Source organism: Nerophis ophidion, linkage group LG07, assembly GCF_033978795.1.
Source record: "Nerophis ophidion isolate RoL-2023_Sa linkage group LG07, RoL_Noph_v1.0, whole genome shotgun sequence".
Classification (NCBI taxonomy): Eukaryota; Metazoa; Chordata; class Actinopteri; order Syngnathiformes; family Syngnathidae; genus Nerophis; species Nerophis ophidion.
Genome location: NC_084617.1, coordinates 8788038 through 8814590, shown reverse-complemented (window position 1 = coordinate 8814590; position 26553 = coordinate 8788038). Strand labels below are relative to the sequence as shown.

Here is a 26553-nt window from a genome sequence, read left to right as displayed (position 1 = left end):
CTGCTCTAACCACTACAGCCACTGAAAAATAATAAAATAAAATAACTAAATTTTTTAAACAAAATTAAATCAACAACCCTATTTTTTGTTAAAAACAAATAAATTTGGTTATTATATTTTATACATTATTTTTAATTCAACACTTTTTTTTTATCATTAGCTCGTCATTCAGATTACCTTTACAATAGCTACTTTTTTCCCCCAGTGACGTCAACGTGTAACCCACGGCGGAAAACTTTAATGAGGAACCATAGTTTCCTTCCGGTTTGTTTTTGTCGATACACTCAGCTCTGTCTTGACGCTCTTCGAGCACCGAACGTTTGAATTTTGGCTTTTTTTTAAATAATTATTATCCTGCTGTAGTCCCGCCGTTAATTATAAACATATTTAAACGGACAGTTTTATATTTTATGTAAATGTATTGTTTGTCGTAACTGCTGCTGTTCAAGCCGGTCGGACAGTGCTGGTCATGGCGAAGAGACGCATTTAAGGAACACAGCTGCGCTTTTACAAGGTAAACAATAACATTTTGTGTGTCGTGTTGAGTTTATTTGAAACATGCATGCAACTCGGTATTCTTCTTCCTCCAAACACGACGAGTTGAGTTTATACCAAAATGGATACATGGATGATACAGCAGAGGATTGGGAGAATGTCATGTGGTCAAATGAAACCAAAGTAGAACTTTTTGGTATAAACTCAACTCGTCGTGTTTGAAGGAAGAAGAATACTGAGTTGCATCCCAAGAACACCATAACTACTGTGAAGCATGGGGGTGAAAACATCATGCATTGGGGCTGTTTTTCTGCTAAGGGGACAGGACGATTGATCCGTGTTAAGGAAAGAATGAATGGGGCCATGTATCGTGAGATTTGGAGCCAAAACCTCCTTCCATCAGTGAGAGCTTTGAATTGTTGACCAAATACTTATTTTCCACCATAATTTGCAATTAAATTCTTTAAAATTCCTACAATGTGAATTCCTGGATTTTTTTTTCACATTCTGTCTCTCACAGTTGAAGTGTACCTATGATGAAAATGACAGACCTCTGTCATCATTTTAAGTGAGAAAACTTGCACAATCGGTGGCTGACTAAAGACTTTTTTGCCCCGCCGTAAGATCGATGTATATTTGACGTCAGATCGACGTATGATTGAAGTAAGATTAATGTATGTTTGACGACAGATCGACGTAAGATCGATGTATGTTTGATGTAAAATAGACGTAAATTTACTACTTTATGGACTAATAAAGTTAAAACAGGGTATTAGGACTACCACAAATTGATTAACGTGGACCCCGACTTAAACAAGTTGAAAAACTTATTGGGGTGTTACCATTTAGTGGTCAATTGTACGGAATATGTACTGTACTGTGCAATCTACTAATAAAAGAATCAATCAATCAAAAAGGATTTACTAGTTCTCTATGTGTTATTTCTGCTTGAAGTGGTGTATACATTTTTTATTATTATTTTTTAAATGCTGCTTTTTTACTCACTAACTATATAACATTTACAAATTATCAAATTTTATAATTAAATGTACCTTGTTTAATGTACAAACCCCGTTTCCGTATGAGTTGGGAAATTGTTTTAGATGTAAATATTAACTGAATACAATGATTTGCAAATCCTTTTCAACCCATATTCAGTTGAATGCACTACAAAGTCAAGATATTTGATGTTCAAACTCATAAACTTTTTTTTTTTTTTCCAATAATAATTAACTTAGAATTTCATGGCGGCAAGATGTGCCAAAGTAGTTGGGAAAGGGCATGTTCACCACTGTGTTACATCACCTTTTCTTTTAACAACACTCAATAAACGTTTGGGAACTGAGGAAACTAATTGTTGAAGCTTTGAAAGTGGAATTCTTTACCATTCTTCCTTGATGTACAGCTTAAGTTGTTCAACAGTCTGGGGTCTTGTTGTCGTATTTTATGCTTCATAATGCGCCACACATTTTCGATGGGAGACATGTCTGGACTGCAGGCGGGCCAGGAAAGTACCCGCGCTCTTTTACTACGAAGCCCCTGAATGAAGCAGGGGCGTCCATGATAACATTGCTTAGATGGCAGCATATGTTGTTCCAAAACCTGTATGTACCTTTCAGCATTAATGGTGCCTTCACAGATGTGTAAGTTACCCATGCCTTGGGCACTAATGCACCCCCATACCATCACAGATGCTGGCTTTTGAACTTTGCCCCTATAACAATCCGGATGTTTATTTTCCTCTTTGTTCCAGAGGACACCACGTCCACAGTTTCCAAATATAATTTGAAATGTGGAATCGTCAGAACACAGAACACTTTTCCACTTTGCATCAGTCCATCTTAGATGAGCTGGGACCCAGCGAAGCCGGCGGCGTTCCTGGGTGTTGTTGATAAATGGCATTCGCTTTGCATAGTAGAGTTTTAACTTGCACTTAGAGATGTGGCGACCAACTGTAGTTACTGATAGTGGTTTTCTGAAGTGTTCCTGAGTCCATGTGGTGATATCCTTTACACAGTGATGTTGGTTTTTGATGCAGTACCGCCTGAGGGATCAAAGGTCTGTAATATCATCGCTTACATGCAGTGATTTCTCCAGATTCTCTGAACCTTTTGATGATTTTACGGACCGTAGATGGTAAAATCCCTAAATTCCTTGTAATAGCTCGTTGAGAAATGTTGTTCTAAAACTGTTCGACAATTTGCTTACAAATTGGTGACCCTCACCCCATCCTTGTTTGTGAATTACTTAGCATTTCATGGAAGCTGCTTTTATACCCAATCATGGCACCCACCTGTTCCCAATTAGCCTGCACACCTGTGGGATGTTCCAAATAGGTGTTTGATGAGCATTCCTCAACTCTATCAGTATTTATTGCCAACTTTCCCAACTTCTTTGTCACTTATTGCTGGCATCAAATTCTAAAGTTAATGATTATTTGCAAAAAAAAAAATGTTTATCAGTTTTAACATCAAATATGTTGTCTTTGTAGCATATTCAACTGAATATGGGTTGAAAATGTTTACAAATCATTGTATTCCGTTTATATTTACATCCAACACAATTTCCCAACTCATATGGAAACGGGGTTTGTACTTTGTTTTCGCAATCAAGAATATTTCAGTGGTTTTTATCCTTCTTTGTGGGTACATTGTTCTTTGCTCTACAGTAAGTCTTTGCTGTCGTCCAGCATTCTGTTTTTGTTTACTTTGCAGCCAGTTCAGTTGTAGTTTCTTTCCGCGTAGCCTTCCCGGGTTTGTAAATTATATCACACATACTTGACTCTAATGTCAATGCACCTTTCATTGTGCCACCAGGTGTGTCATTGCTCACCTCATGGCCGTCACCTGGTCCAAGATCTCCACCCTTCTTCCGGCTGACGAGGACCACTTCTTCTTACACTTTGATGACAAAGTGGAGGCGAGCGTCCTGGACGTGCTGAGACGGTGCAGGCGTCAACTCTACACAGAAACGGGGTCCGCCGCTCGCCTTCTCGACGCTCAGATCATCCTGGACGTCTCCTGGGAGAAGCTGAACACGGGGACTTGGCGCGACGTGGACAAGGAGTGGAGACGGGTCTACTCCTACGGTTGCCTCTTTAAGGTGTGTGCTTTGTGTGGAGAGGAGCCTGCAGAGGAGGACCTGCTGCAGGCCGTTCGCACCTGTGACATGGGTCTGCTAATGGGTGCAGCGATCATGGACGATAGACTGCAGGCTCTGGTCCAGGTACTGCAAAAGGAAGTCGGCAAAGACACCAAAAATGAGAAGGAAAGAGAACATCCTGAGGTCAAGGTTAGTGTTGTGGTTTGCATGTTGACCAAAACAGCGCCTTTAATAATATTTTGTTTTAACAGAGGATTAAGTTGGCATGTCCAAATGTTCCGCTGATCCGGAAAGATTTGGAAATACCCAGAGTGAAATGTCCTTCTCTGGAGAGCTTCAAGAACAATTACCTGCTTCCACTCAAAGCGGTGGTCTTAGAGGGGACCATTGAACACTGGCCGGCTCTCAATGAGCACCCCTGGAGGTTTGGGTTTATATTATTCTTACATTGTTACAGTGAACGCTGCTTTTTAATGGCAAATATATACAAACCCTGTTTCCATATGAGTTGGGAAATTGTGTTAGATGTAAATATAAACGGAATACAATGATTTGCAAATCCTTTTCAACTCATATTTAATTGAATGCACTACAAAGACAAGATATTTGATGTTCAAACTCATAAACTTTATTTTTTATTTTTTGTAAATAATAATTAACTTAGAATTTCATGGCTGCAACATGTGCCAAAGTAGTTGGGAAAGGGCATGTTCAGCACTGTGTTACATCACCTTTTCTTTTAACAACACTCAATAAACGTTTGGGAACTGAGAAAAACTAATTGTTGAAGCTTTGCAAGTGGAATTCTTTCTCATTCTTGTTTAATATAAAGCTTCAGTTGTTCAACAGTCCGGGGTCTCCGCTGTCGTATTTTACGCTTCATTATGCGCCACACATTCTCGATGCGAGACAGGTCTGGACTGCAGGTGGGCCAGGAAAGTACCCGCACTCTTTTTTCATGAGGCCACGTTGTTGTAACACATGCTGGATGTGGCTTGGCATTGTCTTGCTAAAATAAGCAGGGGCGTCCATGAAAATGACGGCGCTTAGATGACAACATATGTTGTTCCAAAACCTGTATGTACCTTTCAGCAATAATGGTGCCCATGCCTTGGGCACTAATGCACCCCCATACCATCACAGATGCTGGCTTTTCAACTTTGCGTCGATAACAGTCTGGATGGTTCGCTTCCCCTTTGATCTGGATGACACAATGTCGAATATTTCCAAAAACAATTTGAAATGTGGCCTCGTCAGACCACAGAACACTTTTGCATTTTGCATCAGTCCATCTTAAATGATCTCGGGCCCAGAGAAGCCGGCAGCGTTTCTGGATGTTGTTGATAAATGGCTTTCGCTTTGCATAGTAGAGCTTTAACTTGCACTTATAGATGTAGCGACAAACTGTATTTAGTGACAGTGGTTTTCTGAAGTGTTCCTGAGCCCATGTGGTGATATCCTTTAGAGATTGATGTCGGTTTTTGATACAGTGCCGTCTGAGGGATCGTAGGTCACGGTCATTCAATGTTAGTTTCCGGCCACGTCGCTTACGCGGAGTGATTTCTCCAGATTCTCTGAACCTTTTGATGATATTATGGAGCGTAGATGTTGAAATCCCTAAATTTCTTGCAATTGCACTTTGAGAAACGTTGTTCTTAAACTGTTTGACTATTTGCTCACGCAGTTGTGGACAAAGGGGTGTACCTCGCCCCATCCTTTCTTGTGAAAAACTGAGCATTTTTTTGGGAAGCTGTTTTTATACCCAATCATGGCACCCACCTGTTCCCAATTAGCCTGCACACCTGTGGGATGTTCCAAATAAGTGTTTGATGAGCATTCCTCAACTTTATCAGTATTTATTGCCACCTTTCCCAACTTCTTTGTCACGTGTTGCTGGCATCAAATTCTAAAGTTAATGATTATTTGCAAAAAAAAAATGTTTATCAGTTTGAACATCAAATATGTTGTCTTTGTAGCATATTCAACTGAATATGGGTTGAAAATGATTTGCTAATCATTGTATTTGTATCTAACACAATTTCCCAACTTATATGGAAACGGGGTTTGTACCAGAAATGGCATTTTGTGTGTTGAGGCAAAAATAAGTAAAATAATAAATCAGTATACTCAGAGCGAAGGTGCAATTTATGAAACCAAATATCATTAGATTCTACATAATCACCATAATCAATCAATCAATCAATGTTTACTTATATAGCCCTAAATCACAAGTGTCTCAAAGGGCTGCACAAAACACAACGACATCCGTGGATCAGCCCCCACATAAGGGCAAGGAAAAAATCACAGTTGTTGTTTAGGTTTATTTTAAACATGCATAATTCACATTATTATGCATAATTATCATGTTTATTTTAAACATGATACTTCACATATTCCAGTGTTCTCATTGCAACTTGTCCAAAAAGGAGTAGGAGGAAGCAGTTTTATTTAATTCACGTCATAGCAATTCCGAACACGTGTTTACTTAGGCAGTATAGCTCGGTTGGTAGAGCGGCCGTGCCAGCAACTTGAGGGTTCCAGGTTCGATCCCTGCTCCCTCCATCCTAGTCACTGCCGTTGTGTCCTTGGGCAAGACACTTTACCCACCTTCTCCCAGTGCCACCCACACTGGTTTAAATGTAACTTAGATATTGGGTTTCACTATGTAAAAGCGCTTTGAGTCACTAGAGAAAAGCGCTATATAAATATAATTCACTTCACTACTGTTCCGAATTTATAACACAAGTTAAATTAGTGTATAATTAATACAACAGATCTATAGGATGTGAGTCACATAAAGAGAAAGCTAAGAGTCCATCCATCCATCCATCCATCCATCATCTTCCGCTTATCCGAGGTCGGGTCGCGGGGGCAACAGCCTAAGCAGGGAAACCCAGACTTCCCTCTCCCCAGCCACTTCGTCTAGCTCTTCCCGGGGGATCCCGAGGCGTTCCCAGGCCAGCCGGGAGACATAGTCTTCCCAACGTGTCCTGGGTCTTCCCCGTGGCCTCCTACCGGTTGGACGTGCCCTAAACACCTCCCTAGGGAGGCGTTCGGGTGGCACCCTGACCAGATGCCCGAACCACCTCATCTGGCTCCTCTCGATGTGAAGGAGCAGTAATGCGGACGTTGTACCGATCCGTTGTGGTGAAGAAGGAGCTGAGCCGGAAGGCAAAGCTCTCAATTTACCGGTCGATCTACGTTCCCATCCTCACCTATGGTCAAGAAAGAGAAAAAAAAAGGCTAAGAGTCTCCTTTTCTAAAAGGTTCAATGTTTTTTTTCGGGATTCTTCCTTTTGTAAACACTTTGAGTTCGAACAGTTTCTTGAGCTGGATCCTATTAATTATAGTTTGCTTCGTACATAATTTTTGGCAGTTTGCAAATGCACCAAATCATTGAATTTCCATATTTGTGATTCAATAAGTAAAGGGGTGAGTGTTTTCTATATCCTAAATTGTGTATTATTCTAACTGACCTTTTTTGTAAGACGGTTAATAAATGAAGCGTACTTTTATAGTTATTAAAGTAGACCCTGATCCGATTTAGATTTGACAAAAATAGGTTTTATGTTGAATTTAAAATGCTATAACATTTGTAATCAGGAGAAAATCTTAATTATTAGTACTTTGACTGTTTTTTGCTTAGCCCATTCCATAATTTAATTCCACATACTGATATGCTAAAAGTGTTAAGTGTTGTATGTGCATAATGATGTTTTAAATTGGATTTTTCTCTAAAATTGCTCCTCTTTTGTTCAAGTTAAGTTAAAGTTAAAGTACCAATGATTGTCACACACACACCAGGTGTGGCGAAATGATTCTCCGCATTGGACCCATCGCCCTTGATCCCACCCTGAGAGGTGAGGGGAGCAGTGGGAAGCATTGATAAGATTCCAAGAGCATCTACATGCTGCCGCTAGGTGACATCATACGCAAATACGGTGTTAGCTTTCACTGCTATGCTGATGACACCCAACTCTACATGCCCCTAAAACTGACCAACACGCCGGACTGTAGTCAGCTGGAGGCGTGTCTTAATGAAATTAAACAATGGATGTCCGCTAACTTTTTGCAACTCAACGCCAAAAAAACGGAAATGCTGATTATCGGTCCTGCTAGACACCGAACTCTATTTAATAATACAACTCTAACATTTGACAACCAAACAATTAAACAAGGCGACACGGTAAAGAATCTGGGTATTATCTTCGACCCAACTCTCTCCTTTGAGTCACACATTAAAAGCGTTATCAAAACGGCCTTCTTTCATCTCCGTAATATCGCTAAAATTCGCTCCATTCTGTCCACTAAAGACGCTGAGATCATTATCCATGCGTTTGTTACGTCTCGTCTCGATTACTGTAACGTATTATTTTCGGGTCTCCCCATGTCCAGCATTAAAAGATTACAGTTGGTACAAAATGCGGCTGCTAGACTTTTGACAAGAACAAGAAAGTTTGATCACATTACGCCTGTACTGGCTCACCTGCACTGGCTTCCTGTGCACTTAAGATGTGACTTTAAGGTTTTATTACTTACGTATAAAATACTACACGGTCTAGCTCCATCCTATCTTGCCGATTGTATTGTACCATATGTCCCGGCAAGAAATCTGCGTTCAAAGGACTCCGGCTTATTAGTGATTCCCAAAGCCCAAAAAAAGTCTGCGGGCTATAGAGCGTTTTCCGTTCGGGCTCCAGTACTCTGGAATGCCCTCCCGGTAACAGTTCGAGATGCCACCTCAGTAGAAGCATTTAAGTCTCACCTTAAAACTCATTTGTATACTCTAGCCTTTAAATAGACTCCCTTTTTAGACCAGTTGATCTGCCGTTTCTTTTCTTTTTCTTCTATGTCCCACTCTCCCTTGTGGAGGGGGTCCGGTCCGATCCGGTGGCCATGTACTGCTCGCCTGTGTATCGGCTGGGGACATCTCTGCGCTGCTGATCCGCCTCCGCTTGGGATGGTTTCCTGCTGGCTCCGCTGTGAACGGGACCCTCGCTGTTGTGTTGGATCCGCTTTGGACTGGACTCTCGCGACTGTGTTGGATCCATTATGGATTGAACTTTCACAGTATCATGTTAGACCCGCTCGACATCCATTGCTTTCCTCCTCTCCAAGGTTCTCATAGTCATCATTGTCACCGACGTCCCACTGGGTGTGAGTTTTCCTTGCCCTTATGTGGGCCTACCGAGGATGTCGTAGTGGTTTGTGCAGCCCTTTGAGACACTAGTGATTTAGGGCTATATAAGTAAACATTGATTGATTGATTGATTGAAGCAGCGCTGGCCGTGCCCGGGAATCATTTTGAGAAGAAGTGTTGAGGATTATTGGGTAGCAGGTTATAGTTTGCTTTGTACATAATTTGGGCTGTTTGCAAATGCACCAAATCATTGAATTTCTATATTTTTATATTAAATTAATAAAATGGTGTTTTCTAAAACCAAAATTATGTATTATTCTAACTGACCTTTTTTTGTGACACGGTTAATAAATGAAGCGTACTTTTATAGTTATCAAAGTAGACCCTGATCTGATTAGATTTGACAGAAATGTTGAATTGAAATTGCTATAAAATGTGTTTTCAGGAGAAAATCTTAATTAAACCTGCAGCTTCCAATTTTACAGATAATTTGTATCTATAGTATTCTCATAACATACTGTATAATGTACATTAGTATTAGTAGTGGTAATTTAAGTATTTTAAAAAAAAGACAAAATAACAGTTTTATTTGTAGGTATTTTGGGTATTTTTTATAATATAATTGTATTTCAGAATTATTTTAAAATTAATGTAATGACAATAATGTGAGAATAAAAATAGTGTCACCACAAGGTAGCATCTAATAAAATCAATCAATCAATCAATGTTTATTTATATAGCCCTAAATCACTAGTGTCTCAAAGGGCTGCACAAACCACATATATAAACTACCAGACTGCATGGTGGGTAGTAGTGGCTTGCAGTAGGACTTTAAGTGGACTGACACTAAAGTAAATTGACACTTAAGTGGACTGACACTTAAATGAATTGACACTTAAGTGGACTGACACTTAAATGAATTAACACATAAATGTACTGACACTTAAATGAATTGACACTTAAATGAATTGACACTTAAGTGGACTGACACTTAAATGAATTAACACATAAATGTACTGACACTTAAATGAATTGACACTTAAGTGGACTGACACTTAAATGAATTAACACATAAATGTACTGACACTTATATGAATTGACACTTAAGTGGACTGACACTTAAATGAATTGACACTTAAGTGGACTGACACTTAAATGAATTAACACATAAATGTACTGACACTTAAATGAATTGACACTTAAGTGGACTGACACAAATGAATTGACACTTAAGTGGACTGACACTTAAATTAATTGACACATAAATGTACTGACACTTAAATGAATTGACACTTAAGTGGACTGACACTTAAATGAATTAACACATAAATGTACTGACACTTAAATGAATTGACACTTAAGTGGACTGACACTTAAATGAATTAACACATAAATGTACTGACACTTAAATGAATTGACACTTAAATGAATTGACACTTAAGTGGACTGACACTTAAATGAATTAACACATAAATGTACTGACACTTAAATGAATTGACACTTAAGTGGACTGACACTTAAATGAATTAACACATAAATGTACTGACACTTATATGAATTGACACTTAAGTGGACTGACACTTAAATGAATTGACACTTAAGTGGACTGACACTTAAATGAATTAACACATAAATGTACTGACACTTAAATGAATTGACACTTAAGTGGACTGACACAAATGAATTGACACTTAAGTGGACTGACACTTAAATGAATTGACACATAAATGTACTGACACTTAAATGAATTGACACTTAAGTGGACTGACACTTAAATGAATTAACACATAAATGTACTGACACTTAAATGAATTGACACTTAAGTGGACTGACACTTAAATGAATTAACACATAAATGTACTGACACTTAAATGAATTGACACTTAAGTGGACTGACACTTAAATGAATTGACACTTAAGTGGACTGACACTTAAATGAATTAACACATAAATGTACTGACACTTAAATGAATTGACACTTAAGTGGACTGACACTTAAATGAATTAACACATAAATGTACTGACACTTAAATGAATTGACACTTAAGTGGACTGACACTGTTCTCACTTAAGTCATGCCCCCTAGTGGCCAACAGCTGCTACAGCACAGCGAGTACAAGGTGAAACTTTTATTGAAGACAGATCAAAGTGATCACTTGTATTGATCCTAATTGAAGACGGATCAAAGTGATCACTTGTATTGATCCTAATTGAATTGGGATCAAAGTGATCACTTGTATTGATCAAAGTGATCTATTGCTGGCAATCTAAAACCAGACGAGCATGAACAACCAAAGTATTGTTTACTAAAGAAAAAGATGAAATGTTCACACTTCCTGTTTTGCCTCATTTTCCTCCAATGACATCACATGTCAGGGAGACAGCCCATGAGGGGGCGGAGTCACGGCAAAACAGGAAGCAGTAGGTTAGAGCTCTGCCCCCGTGTCCTGAGATCCTCCAAATCCTCCACACGACACCTCCACTCCAAAAAGGCTAACATTCTCCAACCCCCAAGGACAAATCTACGAACTCCGCCGCTCCCAGTCTGTGGAACGCTGTCCCTGACCACCTGAGGGCACCCCAGACTGTGGATGCTTTTAAAATAGGCTTAAAAAGCCTTATTTAAAAAAAAAAAAAAAAAACTTTTTTATAAATATATACATATTAGTTCTAGCTATTAGGCTGTTCTAGTTTTTATTTTTATTAATTATGTTTTTATTATTTTTTTGTTTGCTCAATACAAAGTGCTTTTTACAAGTAAAAAAATCTATTGAGAAGAATACCCTGAGTTATTATTGTCACCTATGTATAGCGGCATAGCTCGGTTGGTAGAGCGGCCGTGCCAGCAACTTGAGGGTTGCAGGTTCGATTCCCGCTTCCGCTATCCTAGTCACTGCCGTTGTGTCCTTGGGCAAGACACTTTTCCCACCTGCTCCCAGTGCCACCCACACTGGTTTACATGTAAAAAAAAATTAGATATTGGGTTTCACTATGTAAAGCGCTTTGAGTCACTAGAGAAAAAGCGCTATATAAATATAATTCACTTCACTGTACTTTATTCAATTAAAATTACTTACTTTTATTTTATTTGCTGGTACACCTGTTTCTAGTGCACACATGAAATTAAACCTGAAGGTCTTGCATGGTGGCGAATAGAAACCAGTGATTGAGAAGTTGCACGTAACCACTGAAAAATGTAAATACAACTGCTTATTAGAGGAAGCGTTATATTTATAACAAGAAGTAAAAGTGCAGACATTTTGTCTCCGTGTCCAGCAGTTACTCTCCCTCCAGCACCGTTAAACACTCGAGTAATCAAGCTGACTCGCATTTGTCGAGCAGCTAAGTGCACTTATCCGACTGAGTGGCCAGAGAAGCTGGCGGAGTGTAGATGTGAAGGATGTCTAACAGACAATTTCCACAGCCGACAGTCAGCTGCTGCTGCTGCTGCTGCTGGCCACTTTTCTCTTTTCATTGCTCTGGAGTGTAAACTGCTCTGAATACATTTTGGCTATGTCGACATAAACAAATGTAACGTCCTTTGTGCCCAAAGTGTAGACTACTTGAGGTCCGTGGCGGGGTGTCGGACCGTCCCCGTGGAGCTGGGCTCCAGGTACACGGACGAGGAGTGGTCCCAAAGGCTGATGACGCTCAGTGAATTCATCGATAGATATGTGTCGAAAATGGTAAGTTGGATTGAATTTCGGAAACGGACATTTTTTTTATTTTTTTATTGTTTTTTTTCTTCTTTTTTCGGTGCAGAGTGACACCCCACAAGAGGACGCGGCGACCGTCTGCGGATATTTAGCACAGCATCAGCTGTTTGAACAGGTAAGCTCATTCAGTAAATGTGGAAAAAATATGAAATCAAAACTCTTTTTAAAAAAAATTCATACAATTTAGACCAGGGGTAGGGAACCTATGGCTCTAGAGCCAGATGTGGCTCTTTTGATGACTGCATCTGGCTCTCTGATAAATCTGAGCTGATGTTGCTTGACACGATAAGTAATGAATAATTCCACTTGTAATCCCAGTGTTAAAAATAATGTTCAAAATATAAAACATTCTCATGCAGTTTTAATCCATCCATCCATCCATCCATCATCTTCCGCTTATCCGAGGTCGGGTCGCGGGGGCAGCAGCCTAAGCAGGGAAGCCCAGACTTCCCTATCTCCAGCCACTTCGTCTAGCTCTTCCCGGGGGATCCCGAGGCGTTCCCAGGCCAGCCGGGAGACATAGTCTTCCCAACGTGTCCTGGGTCTTCCCCGTGGCCTCCTACCAGCTGGACGTGCCCTAAACACCTCCCTAGGGAGGCGTTCGGGTGGCATCCTGACCAGATGCCCGAACCACTTCATCTGGCTCCTCTTGATGTGGAGGAGCAGCGGCTTTACGTTGAGTTCCTCCCTATATATGTATATATATATATATGTATATATATATCCCAATACCAATAATTTCGTATCAGTACCAAAATGTGTATCGATACTTCCAAAGAAAGGGAATTATGAAAAAATGTCAATATTGGCAGAGCTTCTCACCCTATCTCTAAGGGAGAGACCCGCCACCCGGCGGAGGAAACTCATTTCGGCCGCTTGTACCCGTGATCTTATCCTTTCGGTCATGACCCAAAGCTCATGACCATAAGTGAGGATGGGAACGTAGATCGACCGGTAAATTGAGAGCTTTGCCTTCCGGCTCAGCTCCTTCTTCACCACAACGGATCGATACAACGTCCGCATTACTGAAGACGCCGCACCGATCCGCCTGTCGATCTCACGATCCACTCTTCCCCCACTCGTGAACAATACTCCTAGGTACTTGAACTCCTCCACTTGGGGCAGGGTCTCCTCACCAACCCGGAGATGGCACTCCACCCTTTTCCGGGCGAGAACCATGGACTCGGACTTGGAGGTGCTGATTCTCATTCCGGTCGCTTCACACTCGGCTGCGAACCGATCCAGTGAGAGCTGAAGTTTTAATCCATCCATTAGTTTTCTACCGCACCTGTTCAAGAAGTTGCGTTAATGGTAAGAAGTTTTTTTATTTTTATTATTGGTTAGTGTGGGGCTTGCCCTCCTAGGAGTTCTTCAGACCCCCAAGCACCGACATGAGAGCCTGTTTCAGGGTTACAGAACTGTTTTATTTTTCAATAAGTCTCTCAGTTGCTTTCCAGCAATAGTATTTCCAGCCCCAACCCTGTCTCTCCTCCCGGCTGCTGCTTATAACAGAGCGACAGGTGATTAGATAACAAGGCCCAGGTGGGCCATCTACGCACCTGTCGCTGCAGGCCCGCAGGCCACGCCCCCTCTACAGTTAGCTTCAGAATAACAATGTTATTACAAAGAATAGGAGACCTATTATACTCTAGAAATGTTGGTCTTACTTAAAAATGCACGTGTTTAGTTGTGTTCAGTGTTAAAAAAAATATTATATGGCTCTTACGGAAATATATTTGAAAATATTTGGCTTTTTGGCTCTCTCAGCCAAAAAGGTTCCCGACGCCTGATTTAGACTGTTAATACCAATTATGTATTTTCCGGACTATAAGGCGCACATAAAATCTTTTTTTTTTTCTCAAAACCCGACAGTGCGCCTTATAACCCGTTGCGCCTAATGTATGGAATAATTCTGTTTTTTTCTTACCTATCTCCAAGATATTTTATTTGGTACATTGTGTAATGATAAGTGTGACCAGTAGATGGCAGTCAAACATAAGAGATACATGTAGACTGCAATACAATGGCAGTCACACACAAGAGATAAGTGTAGACTCAAGTAAACACCACCATATGTTCCATTAAAAATATAGAACATTACACACGGCGCTCAAAAATCTATGAAGATGTTTTAGTATGATTTTTGGTAAGCTATGAAGCCACACCGCTTGATGGATTGTACTGGGCTTCTGCGTAGGAGTATTATTATGGTGTGTGTGTATATGGTAAGACATTATCTGGCGTTTTGTTTCGCAATATTATGAAAAAGCTCATTTTCTTACCTTCTGGTACCTGCTGATCTGTATTTGGGATCTGCATAAGTCCTGAAAATTGCGCGCATCCGCCTTTGTAGTCCGTGGTGGCCCCGTAGTCGATGAGTTTGTTCTTTTTCTCGATCTTCTTGTTATGGGACATTCATCCTCCGCTGTTGGCATTTTTAATATAAAGTAACTAAAAGTTTGCCTACAGCCCATAAAATCCAATAAATACCCACCCAAAAAGCGCCAACATTACTCCATTTATTTTTCATAATTTAAATATTAAATATAACCGTATATTCAGAGTTATAAGGCGCACTTAATATCCTTACATTTTTTTTCAAAATTTGACATTGCGCCTTATAACCCGGTGCGCCTAATGTACGGAATGATTCTGCTTTTGCTTACCGGCCTCAAAGCCATTTTATTTGGTACATGGTGAAAAGATAAGTGTGACCAGTAGATGGCAGTCACACATAAGAGATACGTGGAGACTGCAATATGACTAAAAGCTATGAAGCCACACCGCTTGATGTGCTTCAACATAGGAGTATGATGGTGTGCGTATAAGGTAAGACATATTATCTGGCATTTTGTTTCGCAATATTATGCAACTTTTCTTACCTTCTGGTACCTGCTGATCTTTATTTGGGATCTGGATAAGTTGTGAAAAATTGCGCGCATCCGTCTTTCTAGTCCGTGCAGACACCATTGTCGATAAGCTTCTTCTTTTTAAGGGACATTCATCCTCTGCTGTGGCCGTTTCTAAAATAAAGTAGTGTAAAGTTCTTACTTATATCCGTCAGTAAACTCGCCATGAAAGCGCTAAAACATACCGGTGTAGTGAGTTCAAATTATTTACCCAAGTTAGAGAGTTCCAGTCGGACAGTTTTTCACGGGATTGTTGATTGAAGTAAAGTCTGAATGTCATTAAAACAGTTAGCGCCATCCTCTGACACTTGGGGCGGCATAGCTCGGTTGGTAAAGTGGCCGTGTCAGCAACTTGAGGGTAGCAGGTTCGATTCCCGCTTGTGCCATCTTAGTTACTGCCGTTGTGTCCTTGGGCAAGACACTTTACCCACCAGCTCCCAGTGCCACCCACACTGGTTTAAATGTAACTTAGATATTGGGTGTCACTATGTAAAGCACTTTGAGTCACTTGAGAAAAGCGCTATATAAATATAATTCACTTCACTTCCACTCTCGTCCTTGCACGCTACACCGCTACAACAAAGATGACGGGGAGAAGACGCTGTCAGAAAGCGACTTTAAGATGATCTGTAAAATATCATCTATGCAACATTTTGACTAAAGAACCACCCTTACATGTTATGTAGACCACAAGGAAGTGTTTTATATTTAGAAAAAAAATATATATATGACCCCGGTGTGCCTTTTGGATGGGGAAAAAAACGTGACCAGACCCCTCATCGGAAGTGCGCCTTATAATCCGCCCTATGGTCCGAAAAAGACGGTGGATTTATTATTTTATTATTCAATCAATCAATCAATGTTTATTTATATAGCCCCAAATCACAAATGTCTCAAAGGACTGCACAAATCATTACGACTACAACATCCTCGGAAGAACCCACAAAAGGGCAAGGAAAACTCACACCCAGTGGGCAGGGAGAATTCACATCCAGTGGGACGCCAGTGACAATGCTGACTATGAGAAACCTTGGAGAGGACCTCAGATGTGGGCAACCCCCCCTCTAGGGGACCGAAAGCAATGGATGTCGAGCGGGTCTAACATGATACTGTGAAAGTTCAATCCATAGTGGCTCCAACACAGCCGCCAGAGTTCAGTTCAAAGCGGATCCAAGACAGCAGCGAGAGTCCCGTCCACAGGAGACCATCTCAAGCGGAGGCGGATCAGCAGCGTAGAGATGTCCCCAACCGATACAGGCGAGCGGTCCATCCTGGGTCTCGACTCTGGACAGCCAGTACTTCATTCATGGTCATCGGACCGGACCCCCTCCACAAGGGAGGGGGGACATAGGAGAAAGAAAAGAAGCGGCAGATCAACTGGTCTAAAAAGGAGGTCTATTTAAAGGCTAGAGTATACAGATGAGTTTTAAGGTGAGACTTAAATGCTTCTACTGAGGTATTATTCTCACTCCACTTTCACTGTGTAGTTTGTGTTGTCCGCGTCGACCTTTTCCAAAAAGGCAATTGACTAATTAGTAACGATGCTTTGTGTTCGTCATCCTAAATCCATTTTTTCCGGGCTTTAATTAAAGCCGGCGTCGTTGGTTTTCAATCAGTGTTCCGGTTGTTGAACGCGAACCAACAAAATGTACGTCCGACAACAAGTCCATCGTCAAAAATTGTTAGATATCACTGAAGGGAAAAAAAAACCAAACAACTGCTGTTGCCATAGATACCAGAATTGAAGGACGATATCCGTCTCCCTGATTACTGCTGCCTGGGTGATGGAGACGAAGATGAGGTGACGGTGAACGCGTGGTTTGGTCCTGCGGGCACCGTGTCCCCGCTCCACCAGGACCCTCAGCAGAACTTCCTGGCGCAGGTAACCTTGGCAACATGACGGGACGGGGGGATGAGGTGGGTGGGATTGTTATGCTTTTTAAAATGGATTTAGTAAGATCGTTGATAGGGGGACGGACTAACTTGGGGGTCGGCAACCTGCGACTCTTTAGCGCCGCCCTAGTGGCTCCCTGGAGGTTTTTCAAAAATGTATGAAAAATGGGGGGGGGAAAATAAATTTTTTGTTTTAATATGGTTTCTGCAGGAGTACAAACATGACACAAAAAACCTCCCTAATTGTTACAAAGCACACTGTTTATATTAAACATGCTTCACTGATTCAAGTATTCGGCGAGCGCTGTTTTGTCCTACTAATTTTGACGGTCCTTGAACTCGCCGTAGTTTGTTTAAATCAGGGGTCGACAACCCGCAGCTACGGAGCCGCATACGGCTCTGATCACTCTGGCTGCAAAATTGCCGACCCCAACGATTATACCGGGAGATTTCCGGATTTTAGTGGCTCTCCCAAATTCCACCCGGGGATAACCCATCCATCCATCCATTTTCTACCGCTTAATCCCTTTTTGGGGGTCGCTGGCGCCTATCTCAGCTACAATCGGGCGGAAGGCGGGTTACACCCTGGACAAGTCGCCACCTCATCGCAGGGCCAACACAGATAGACAGACAACATTCACACACTAGGGCCAATTTAGTGTTGCCAATCAACCTAACCCCAGGTGCATGTCTTTGGAAGTGGGAGGAAGCCGGAGTACCCGGAGGGAACCCACGCAGTCACGGGGAGAACATGCAAACTCCACACAGAAAGATCCCCAGCCTGGATTTGAACCCAGGACTGCAGGACCTTCGTATTGTGAGGCAGACGCACTAACCCCTCTGCCACCGTGAAACCCTCGGGGATAACATTTTACGATTTTCACCTGGACTACATTATGGAGGGCATGCAGTGATGGCAATGCCTTTAATGTCCTCTAAAACAGTGGTTCTCAACCTTTTTTCAGTGACGTACCCCCTGTGAACATTTTTTTTAACTCAAGTACCCCCTAATCAGAGCAAAGCATTTTTGGTTGAAAAAAAGCGATAAAGAAGTAAAATACAGCACTATGTCATCAGTTACAGTGTAAAATATTGCTCATTTGTAGTGGTCTTTCTTGAACTATTTGGAAAAAAAGATATAAAAATAACTAAAAACGTGTACAAAAATAAACAAGTGATTCAATTATAAATAAAGATGTCTACACATAGAAGTAATCATCAACTTAAAGTGCCCTCTTTGGGGATTGTAATAGAGATCCATCTGGATTCATGAACTTAATTCTAAACATTTCTACACAAAAAAATACATCTTTAACATCAAGATTTATGGAACATGTCCACAAAAAATCTAGCTGTCAACACTGAATATTGCATTGTTGCATTTCTTTTCACAGTTTATGAACTTACATTCATATTTTGTTGAAGTATCATTCAATAAATAAACAGTATTTAAAAAGGATTTTTAAATTGTTGCTATTTTTAGAATACTTTCAAAAAAATTTCACGTACCCCTTGGCATATCTTCAAGTACCCCCATTTGAGAACCACTGCTCTAAAACATGTCGTCGCGCCCGCTTTTACACCATGCTATCTGCGTGCCGGCTGGTCACATGCCATATTCAGCATCCGTTAACACACGAAAGTGACTTAAACGCACACTTGTTCAACAGCCATACAGGTCACACTGAGGGTTGTGATATAAACAACTTTAACACTCTTACTAATATGCGCCACACTGTGAACCCACACCAAACAAGAATGACAAACATTTCGTGAAAACATCCGCACCGTAACACAACATAAACACAACAGAACAAATACCCAGAATCTAGGGGTGTAACGGTACGTGTATTTGTATTGAACCGTTTCGGTACGGGGGTTTCGGTTCGGTACGAGGGTGTACCGAACGAGTTTGTAACCTAAAGTCTTAACAAGCTGCTCTGCTTTCTGCCTCTGTCTGAGCAGTGAGCACCCAGCATTGTCCCGCCCACACAATCATCTGATTGGTTACATACACAGCCAATCAGCAGTGCGTATTCAGAACGCATGCAGTCAGTGCTCCGGCATCGAGATGAGCAGACATGTGTTTAGCAGGACATTGTACACTCCCCAAATTATAAAAAACACTTCCCAGTCACAACTACCAGTAACATCACTATGAGCCCGTTGACCTTTTAGAAACTTAAACTGCAGCTCAGATCGCTCATAGTTCTGGATTGAGGTGAAGGCTAATTAGGTTTTAGCGTTACGTTAGCTCATTCTGCTGTGTGTGTGTGTGTGTGTGTGTGTGTGTGTGTGTGTGTGTGTGTGTGTGTGTGTGTGTGTGTGTTTGTAATAAAAGTCAACTAAAGGCTTCCCAAATGCTGTAATAAATTAAGCATGATGAGTTGACTTGAAACTGTTTAATGTTGCACTTTTTATATGTAGAAGAAAGGTTTTGTCATTTTATTTAATCAAAGCAACAACTTGAGGCAGTTTAATGTGGATTAACGTAGGTAGAATTATTATAGTGTTCCCAATGTTAAAAGTATAAAGCCATTGTTTACAAATTTGGTAAATAAATAACCAAAAAATTTATATTTTGTTGCTTTCTTACTGTACCGAAAATGAACCGAACCGTGACCTCTAAACCGAGGTACCTACCGAACCGAATTTTTTGTGTACCGCTACATCACTATGTTTCCCTCATGTGTCAAGGTCTCGTTATTTTGCAACTGCTTGCTCCAAAACAACCGTGGATCCCTTAGTCATAACAAACAATCAAAACATTTATTAGAATGGTTAGAGCGACCACAAATTCTACTTTCCCCTACATATTTTATTTAATCTAAGCAACAATTTGAGGCAGTTTAATGTGGATTAACATGGGTAGAATTATTATAGTGTTCCCAATGTTAAAAGGATAAAGCCATTGTTTACAAATTTGGTAAATAAATAACCCAAAAATTTATATTTTGTTGCTTTCTTACTGTACCGAAAATGAACCAAACCGTGACCTCTAAACCGAAGTACGTACCGAACCGAAATGTTTGTGTACCGTTACACCCCTATGTTTCCCTCGTGTGTCAAGGTCTCGTTATTTTGCAACTGCTTGCTCCAAAACAACCGTGGATCCCTTAGTCATAACAATCAAAACATTTATTAGAATGGTTAGAGCGACCACAAATTCTACTTTCCCCTACATATTTTATTTAATCCAAGCAACAACTTGAGGCAGTTTAATGTGGATTAACGTAGGTAAAATTATTATTGTGTTCCCAATGGTAAAAGGATAAAGCCATTGTTTACAAATTTGGTAAATAAAGAACCAAAAAATGTATATTTTGTTGCTTTCTTACTGTACCGAAAATGAACCGAACCGTGACCTCTAAACCGAGGTACGTACCGAACCGAATTTTTTGTGTACCGCTACACCACTATGTTTCCCTCATGTGTCAAGGTCTCGTTATTTTGCAACTGCTTGCTCCAAAACAACTGTGGATCCCTTAGTCATAACAATCAAAACATTTATTAGAATGGTTAGAGCGACCACAAATTCTACTTTCCCCTACATATTTTATTTAATCTAAGCGACAACTTGAGGCAGTTTAATGTGGATTAACGTGGGCAGAATTATTATAGTGTTCCCAATGGTAAAAGGATAAAGCCATTGTTTACAAATTTGGTAAATAAATAACCAAAAAATTTATATTTTGTTGCTTTCTTACTGTACCGAAAATGAACCAAACCGTGACCTCTAAACCGAGGTACGTACCGAACCGAATTTTTTGTGTACCGCTACACCACTATGTTTCCCTCATGTGTCAAGGTCTCGTTATTTTGCAACTGCTTGCTCCAAAACAACTGTGGATCCCTTAGTCATAACAATCAAAACATTTATTAGAATGGTTAGAGCGACCACAAATTCTACTTTCCCCTACATATTTTATTTAATCTAAGCGACAACTTGAGGCAGTTTAATGTGGATTAACGTGGGCAGAATTATTATAGTGTTCCCAATGGTAAAAGGATAAAGCCATTGTTTACAAATTTGGTAAATAAAGAACCAAAAAATGTATATTTTGTTGCTTTCTTACTGTACCGAAAATGAACCGAACCGTGACCTCTAAACCGAGGTACGTACCGAACCGAATTTTTTGTGTACCGCTACACCACTATGTTTCCCTCATGTGTCAAGGTCTCGTTATTTTGCAACTGCTTGCTCCAAAACAACTGTGGATCCCTTAGTCATAACAATCAAAACATTTATTAGAATGGTTAGAGCGACCACAAATTCTACTTTCCCCTACATATTTTATTTAATCTAAGCGACAACTTGAGGCAGTTTAATGTGGATTAACGTGGGCAGAATTATTATAGTGTTCCCAATGGTAAAAGGATAAAGCCATTGTTTACAAATTTGGTAAATAAATAACCAAAAAATGTATATTTTGTTGCTTTCTTACTGTACCGAAAATGAACCGAACCGTGACCTCTAAACCGAGGTACGTACCGAACCGAATTTTTTGTGTACCGCTACACCACTATGTTTCCCTCATGTGTCAAGGTCTCGTTATTTTGCAACTGCTTGCTCCAAAACAACTGTGGATCCCTTAGTCATAACAATCAAAACATTTATTAGAATGGTTAGAGCGACCACAAATTCTACTTTCCCCTACATATTTTATTTAATCTAAGCGACAACTTGAGGCAGTTTAATGTGGATTAACGTGGGCAGAATTATTATAGTGTTCCCAATGGTAAAAGGATAAAGCCATTGTTTACAAATTTGGTAAATAAATAACCAAAAAATTTATATTTTGTTGCTTTCTTACTGTACCGAAAATGAACCAAACCGTGACCTCTAAACCGAGGTACGTACCGAACCGAATTTTTTGTGTACCGCTACACCCCTATGTTTCCCTCATGTGTCAAGGTCTCGTTATTTTGCAACTGCTTGCTCCAAAACAACCGTGGATCCCTTAGTCATAACAGACAATCAAAACATTTATTAGAATGGTTAGAGCGACCACAAATTCTACTTTCCCCTACATATTTTATTTAATCTAAGCAACAACTTGAGGCAGTTTAATGTGGATTACGTGGGCAGAATTATTATAGTGTTCCTAATGGTAAAAGGATAAAGCCATTGTTTACAAATTTGGTAAATAAATAACCAAAACATTTATATTTTGTTGCTTTCTTACTGTACCGAAAATTAACCGAACTGTGACCTCTAAACCGAGGTACGTATCGAACCGAAATTTTTGTGTACCGTTACACCCCTATGTTTCCCTCATGTGTCAAGGTCTCGTTATTTTGCAACTGCTTGCTCCAAAACAACTGTGGATCCCTTAGTCATAACAAACAATCAAAACATTTATTAGAATGGTTAGAGCGACCACAAATTCTACTTTCCCCTACATATTTGATTTAATCTAAGCAACAACTTGAGGCAGTTTAATGTGGATTAACGCGGGCAGAATTATTATAGTGTTCCCAATGTTAAAATGATAAAGCCATTGTTTACAAATTTGGTAAATAAATAACCAAAAAATGTATATTTTGTTGCTTTCTTACTGTACCGAAAATGAACCGAAACGTGACCTCTAAACCGAAGTACGTACCAAACCGAAATTTTTGTGTACCGTTACACCCCTATGTTTCCCTCATGTGTCAAAACTCGTTATTTTGCAACTGCTTGCTCCAAAACAACCGTGGATCCCTTAGTCATAACAAACAATCAAAACATTTGTTAGAATGGTTAGAGCGACCACAAATTCTACTTTCCCCTACATATTTTATTTAATCTAAGCAACAACTTGAGGCAGTTTAATGTTGATTACGTGGGTAAAATTATTATTGTGTTCCCAATGGTAAAAGGATAAAGCCATTGTTTACAAATTTGGTAAACAAATAACCCAAAAATGTATATTTTGTTGCTTTCTTACTGTACCGAAAATGAACCGAACTATGACCTCTAAACCGAGGTACGTACCGAAACGAAATTTTTGTGTACCGTTACACCCCTATGTTTCCCTCATGTGTCAAGGTCTCGTTATTTTGCAACTGCTTGCTCCAAAACAACCGTGGATCCCTTAGTCATAACAAACAATCAAAACATTTATTAGAATGGTTAGAGCGACCACAAATTCTACTTTCCCCTACATATTTTATTTAATTTAAGCAACAACTTGAGGCAGTTTAATGTTGATTAACGTGGGCAGAATTATTATAGTGTTCCCACTGTTAAAAGAATATAGCCATTGTTTACAAATTTGGTAAATAAATAACCAAAAAATTTATATTTTGTTGCTTTCTTACTGTACCGAAAATGAACCGAACCGTGACCTCTAAACCGAAGTACGTATCGAACCGAAATGTTTGTGTACCGTTACACCCCTATGTTTCCCTCATGTGTCAAGGTCTCGTTATTTTGCAACTGCTTGCTCCAAAACAACCGTGGATCCCTTATTCATACCAAACAATCAAAACATTTATTAGAATGGTTAGTGCGGCCACAAATTCTACTTTCCCCTACATATTTTATTTAATCTAAGCAACAATTTGAGGCAGTTTAATGTGGATTAACGTAGGTAAAATTATTATTGTGTTCCCAATGGTAAAAGGATAAAGCCATTGTTTACAAATTTGGTAAATAAACAACCAAAACATTTATATTTTGTTGCTTTCTTACTGTACCGAAAATTGACCGTACCGAACCGAAATTTTTGTCTTTTGTTACACCCCTACCAGAATCCCATGCATCCCTAACTCTTCCGGGCTACAATATACACCCCCGCTAGCACCAAACCCCGCCCACCTCAACCGACGCATGGAGGGGGGATAATGTCCGCAGTAAACTGCGACTTATAGTACGAAAAATATGGTAGTTATGAATATGTTTTAATAATTAATAACTTTTTCCCCCCGGTGTGTCCATCAGGTGGTTGGAAGCAAATACATCCGCCTGTACTCCCCGGAGGACTCGGACAAGGTGTACCCGCATCCCTCCCCGCTCCTTCACAACACCAGCCAGGTAAGACTAACGCACAATAACGCTCTGTCAGCACTGACCCTATCATGGCACAGGTGGACGTGGAGAACCCGGACACGGAGCGCTTCCCGGCGTTCCCCGAGGCTCCGTACCAGGAGTGCGTCCTGCGTCCCGGCGACGTTCTCTTCATCCCCGTCCAGCATTGGCATTACGTGCGCTCCCTGGAGCAGAGCTTCTCCGTCAGCTTCTGGTGGTCCTGAAAAACAACGAGTGGGCGGAACAAAAAAAACATTTGGGGTTAAGTTGCGCTCCTGCCAGTTGGGGATTGGAATCAATCACGGCGCTGATTGGAAAGGCGAGGATAATTGCGGCGAACGTTGGGACGAGCGCGGCCGCGACGGACCTCTGATCCGAGAACAATGAGCGCGCGCCGCCGGATGATGACTTTAATTGCACCGCTGATGATTGCGACATCTATTGTGTGGCAAGCTACGAAGGCGGGTTGAGAAATGCAACAAAATCAGTAATTAAAAGTGTTCTTCTAATTCAGAACAGGACGCATTTTGTTCTTTTTGTGTTGTACTCTCAACCTTTTTAAAGGGGAACATTATCCCTATTTCAAAAGGGTTAAAAACAATAAAAATCAGTTCCCAGTGGCTTGTTGTATTTTTTGAAGTTTTTTTCAAAATTTGACCGGTCTCGGAATATCCCTAAATAAAGCTTTAAAGTGCCTTATTTTCGGCTCTCTGCGAAGACACTGGCCATTTCCCTGTGACGTCACACAGTGCTGCCAATGTAAACAAACAATGGGAATACCACAGCAAGATATAGTGACATTAGCTCGGATTCAAACTCGGGTTTCAGTGACTTAAGCGATTCAACAGATTACGCATGTATTGAAACAGATGGTTGGAGTATGAAAGTATTGAAGAAGAAACTGAAGCTATTGAGCGAATAGCTATTGACGCTATTCATAGCCATAGCATGACCGAATAGCTGCGTTAGCATCGCCGGTAAAATGTGCGGACCAAACGATCAGGACTTTCGCATCTTTTGACACTGGAGCAACTTAAATCCGTCGATTGGTAAGTGTTTGTTTCGCATTAAATGTGGGTAGAAGGAAACGTAATATAGTTGCAAATGCATCTACAGGTTATCCATACATCTCTGTGCCATGTCTGCTTTAGCACCGCCGGTAAATAGCATGTTAGCATCGATTAGCGTAGCATATTAGCATCGATTAGCTGGCAGTCAACATCAACAAAACTCACCTTTGTGATTTCGTTGACTATCGTTGCAAATGCATTTGCAGGTTATCCATACATCTCTGTGCCATGTCTGTCTTAGCATCGCCGGTCAAATGTGGAGACACTCCGGCACATTCAATGGGGGTCTGGCGGGAGACACTTTGGCATCTCCGGGCCAGTGGTGCAACTTGAATCCCTCCCTGTTAGTGTTGTTACACCCTCCGACAACACACCGACGAGACATGATGTCTCCAAGGTTCCAAAAAATAGTCAAAAAAACGGAAAATAACAGAGCTGAGACCCGGTGTTTGTAATGTGAAAATGAAAATGGCGGGTGTGTTACCTCGGCGACGTCATCGCTAAAAGACCGAAAAACAGAAAGGCGTTTAATTCGCCAAAATTCACCCATTTAGAGTTCGGAAATCGGTTAAAAAAATAGATGGTCTTTTTTCTGCACCATCAAGGTATATATTGACGCTTACATAGGTCTGCTGATAATGTTCCCCTTTAAAGGCCTACTGAAAGCCACTACTACCGACCACACAGTCTGATAGTTTATACATCAATGATGAAATATTAACATTGCAACACATGCCAATACGGCCGGTTTAGTTCACTAAATTACAATTTTAAATTTCCCACGGAGTTTCCTGTTGAAAACGTCGCGGAATGATGACGCGTGTTTGCGACGTTATTGGTTGGAGGGGACCATACTTGCCAAAACCTCCCGGATTTTCCGGGAGACTCCCGAAATTCAGCGCCTCTCCCGAAAACCTCCCGGAAGAAATTTTCTCCCGAAAATCTCCCGAAATTCATCAGAGCTGGAGGCCACGCCCTTTCCAGCTCCATGCGGACCTGAGTGGGGACAACCTGTTTTCACGTCCGCTTGCCCACTATATAAACAGCTTGCCAGCCCAATCACGTTACAACATCTACGGATTTGAATAAAAAACTGCACACGCAAGGAGACGAAGCAGAAGAACGAGGAAGTTACAGCCATGGCGACGCCGTCTGTAATAGAGTGATTCTAATGTTATCTGTCGCCATCTCCTGGTGAATGTTGGCTGTAGCGTTA

At 40.7% G+C, this 26553-nt stretch overlaps 1 protein-coding gene across 2 annotated transcripts; it reads left to right on the top strand.

Annotated features, from left to right (window-relative positions):
* Positions 1–277: 277 nt before the first annotated feature.
* On the top strand, positions 278–25366 carry kdm8 (lysine (K)-specific demethylase 8). Of its 2 annotated transcripts, XM_061905311.1 has the most exons (8): positions 278–514; positions 3312–3786; positions 3849–4021; positions 12291–12423; positions 12500–12568; positions 17095–17244; positions 24181–24273; positions 24327–25364. In XM_061905311.1, the coding sequence occupies exons 2-8, from the start codon at positions 3331–3333 to the stop codon at positions 24489–24491; spliced, it is 1239 nt and encodes a 412-aa protein (XP_061761295.1). In that variant the 5' UTR covers positions 278–514; positions 3312–3330; the 3' UTR covers positions 24492–25364. The 2 variants fall into 2 exon arrangements, with proteins under 2 accessions (XP_061761295.1, XP_061761296.1); XM_061905312.1 differs by lacking the exon at positions 17095–17244 and having other exon boundaries at positions 24327–25366.
* Positions 25367–26553: the final 1187 nt, after the last annotated feature.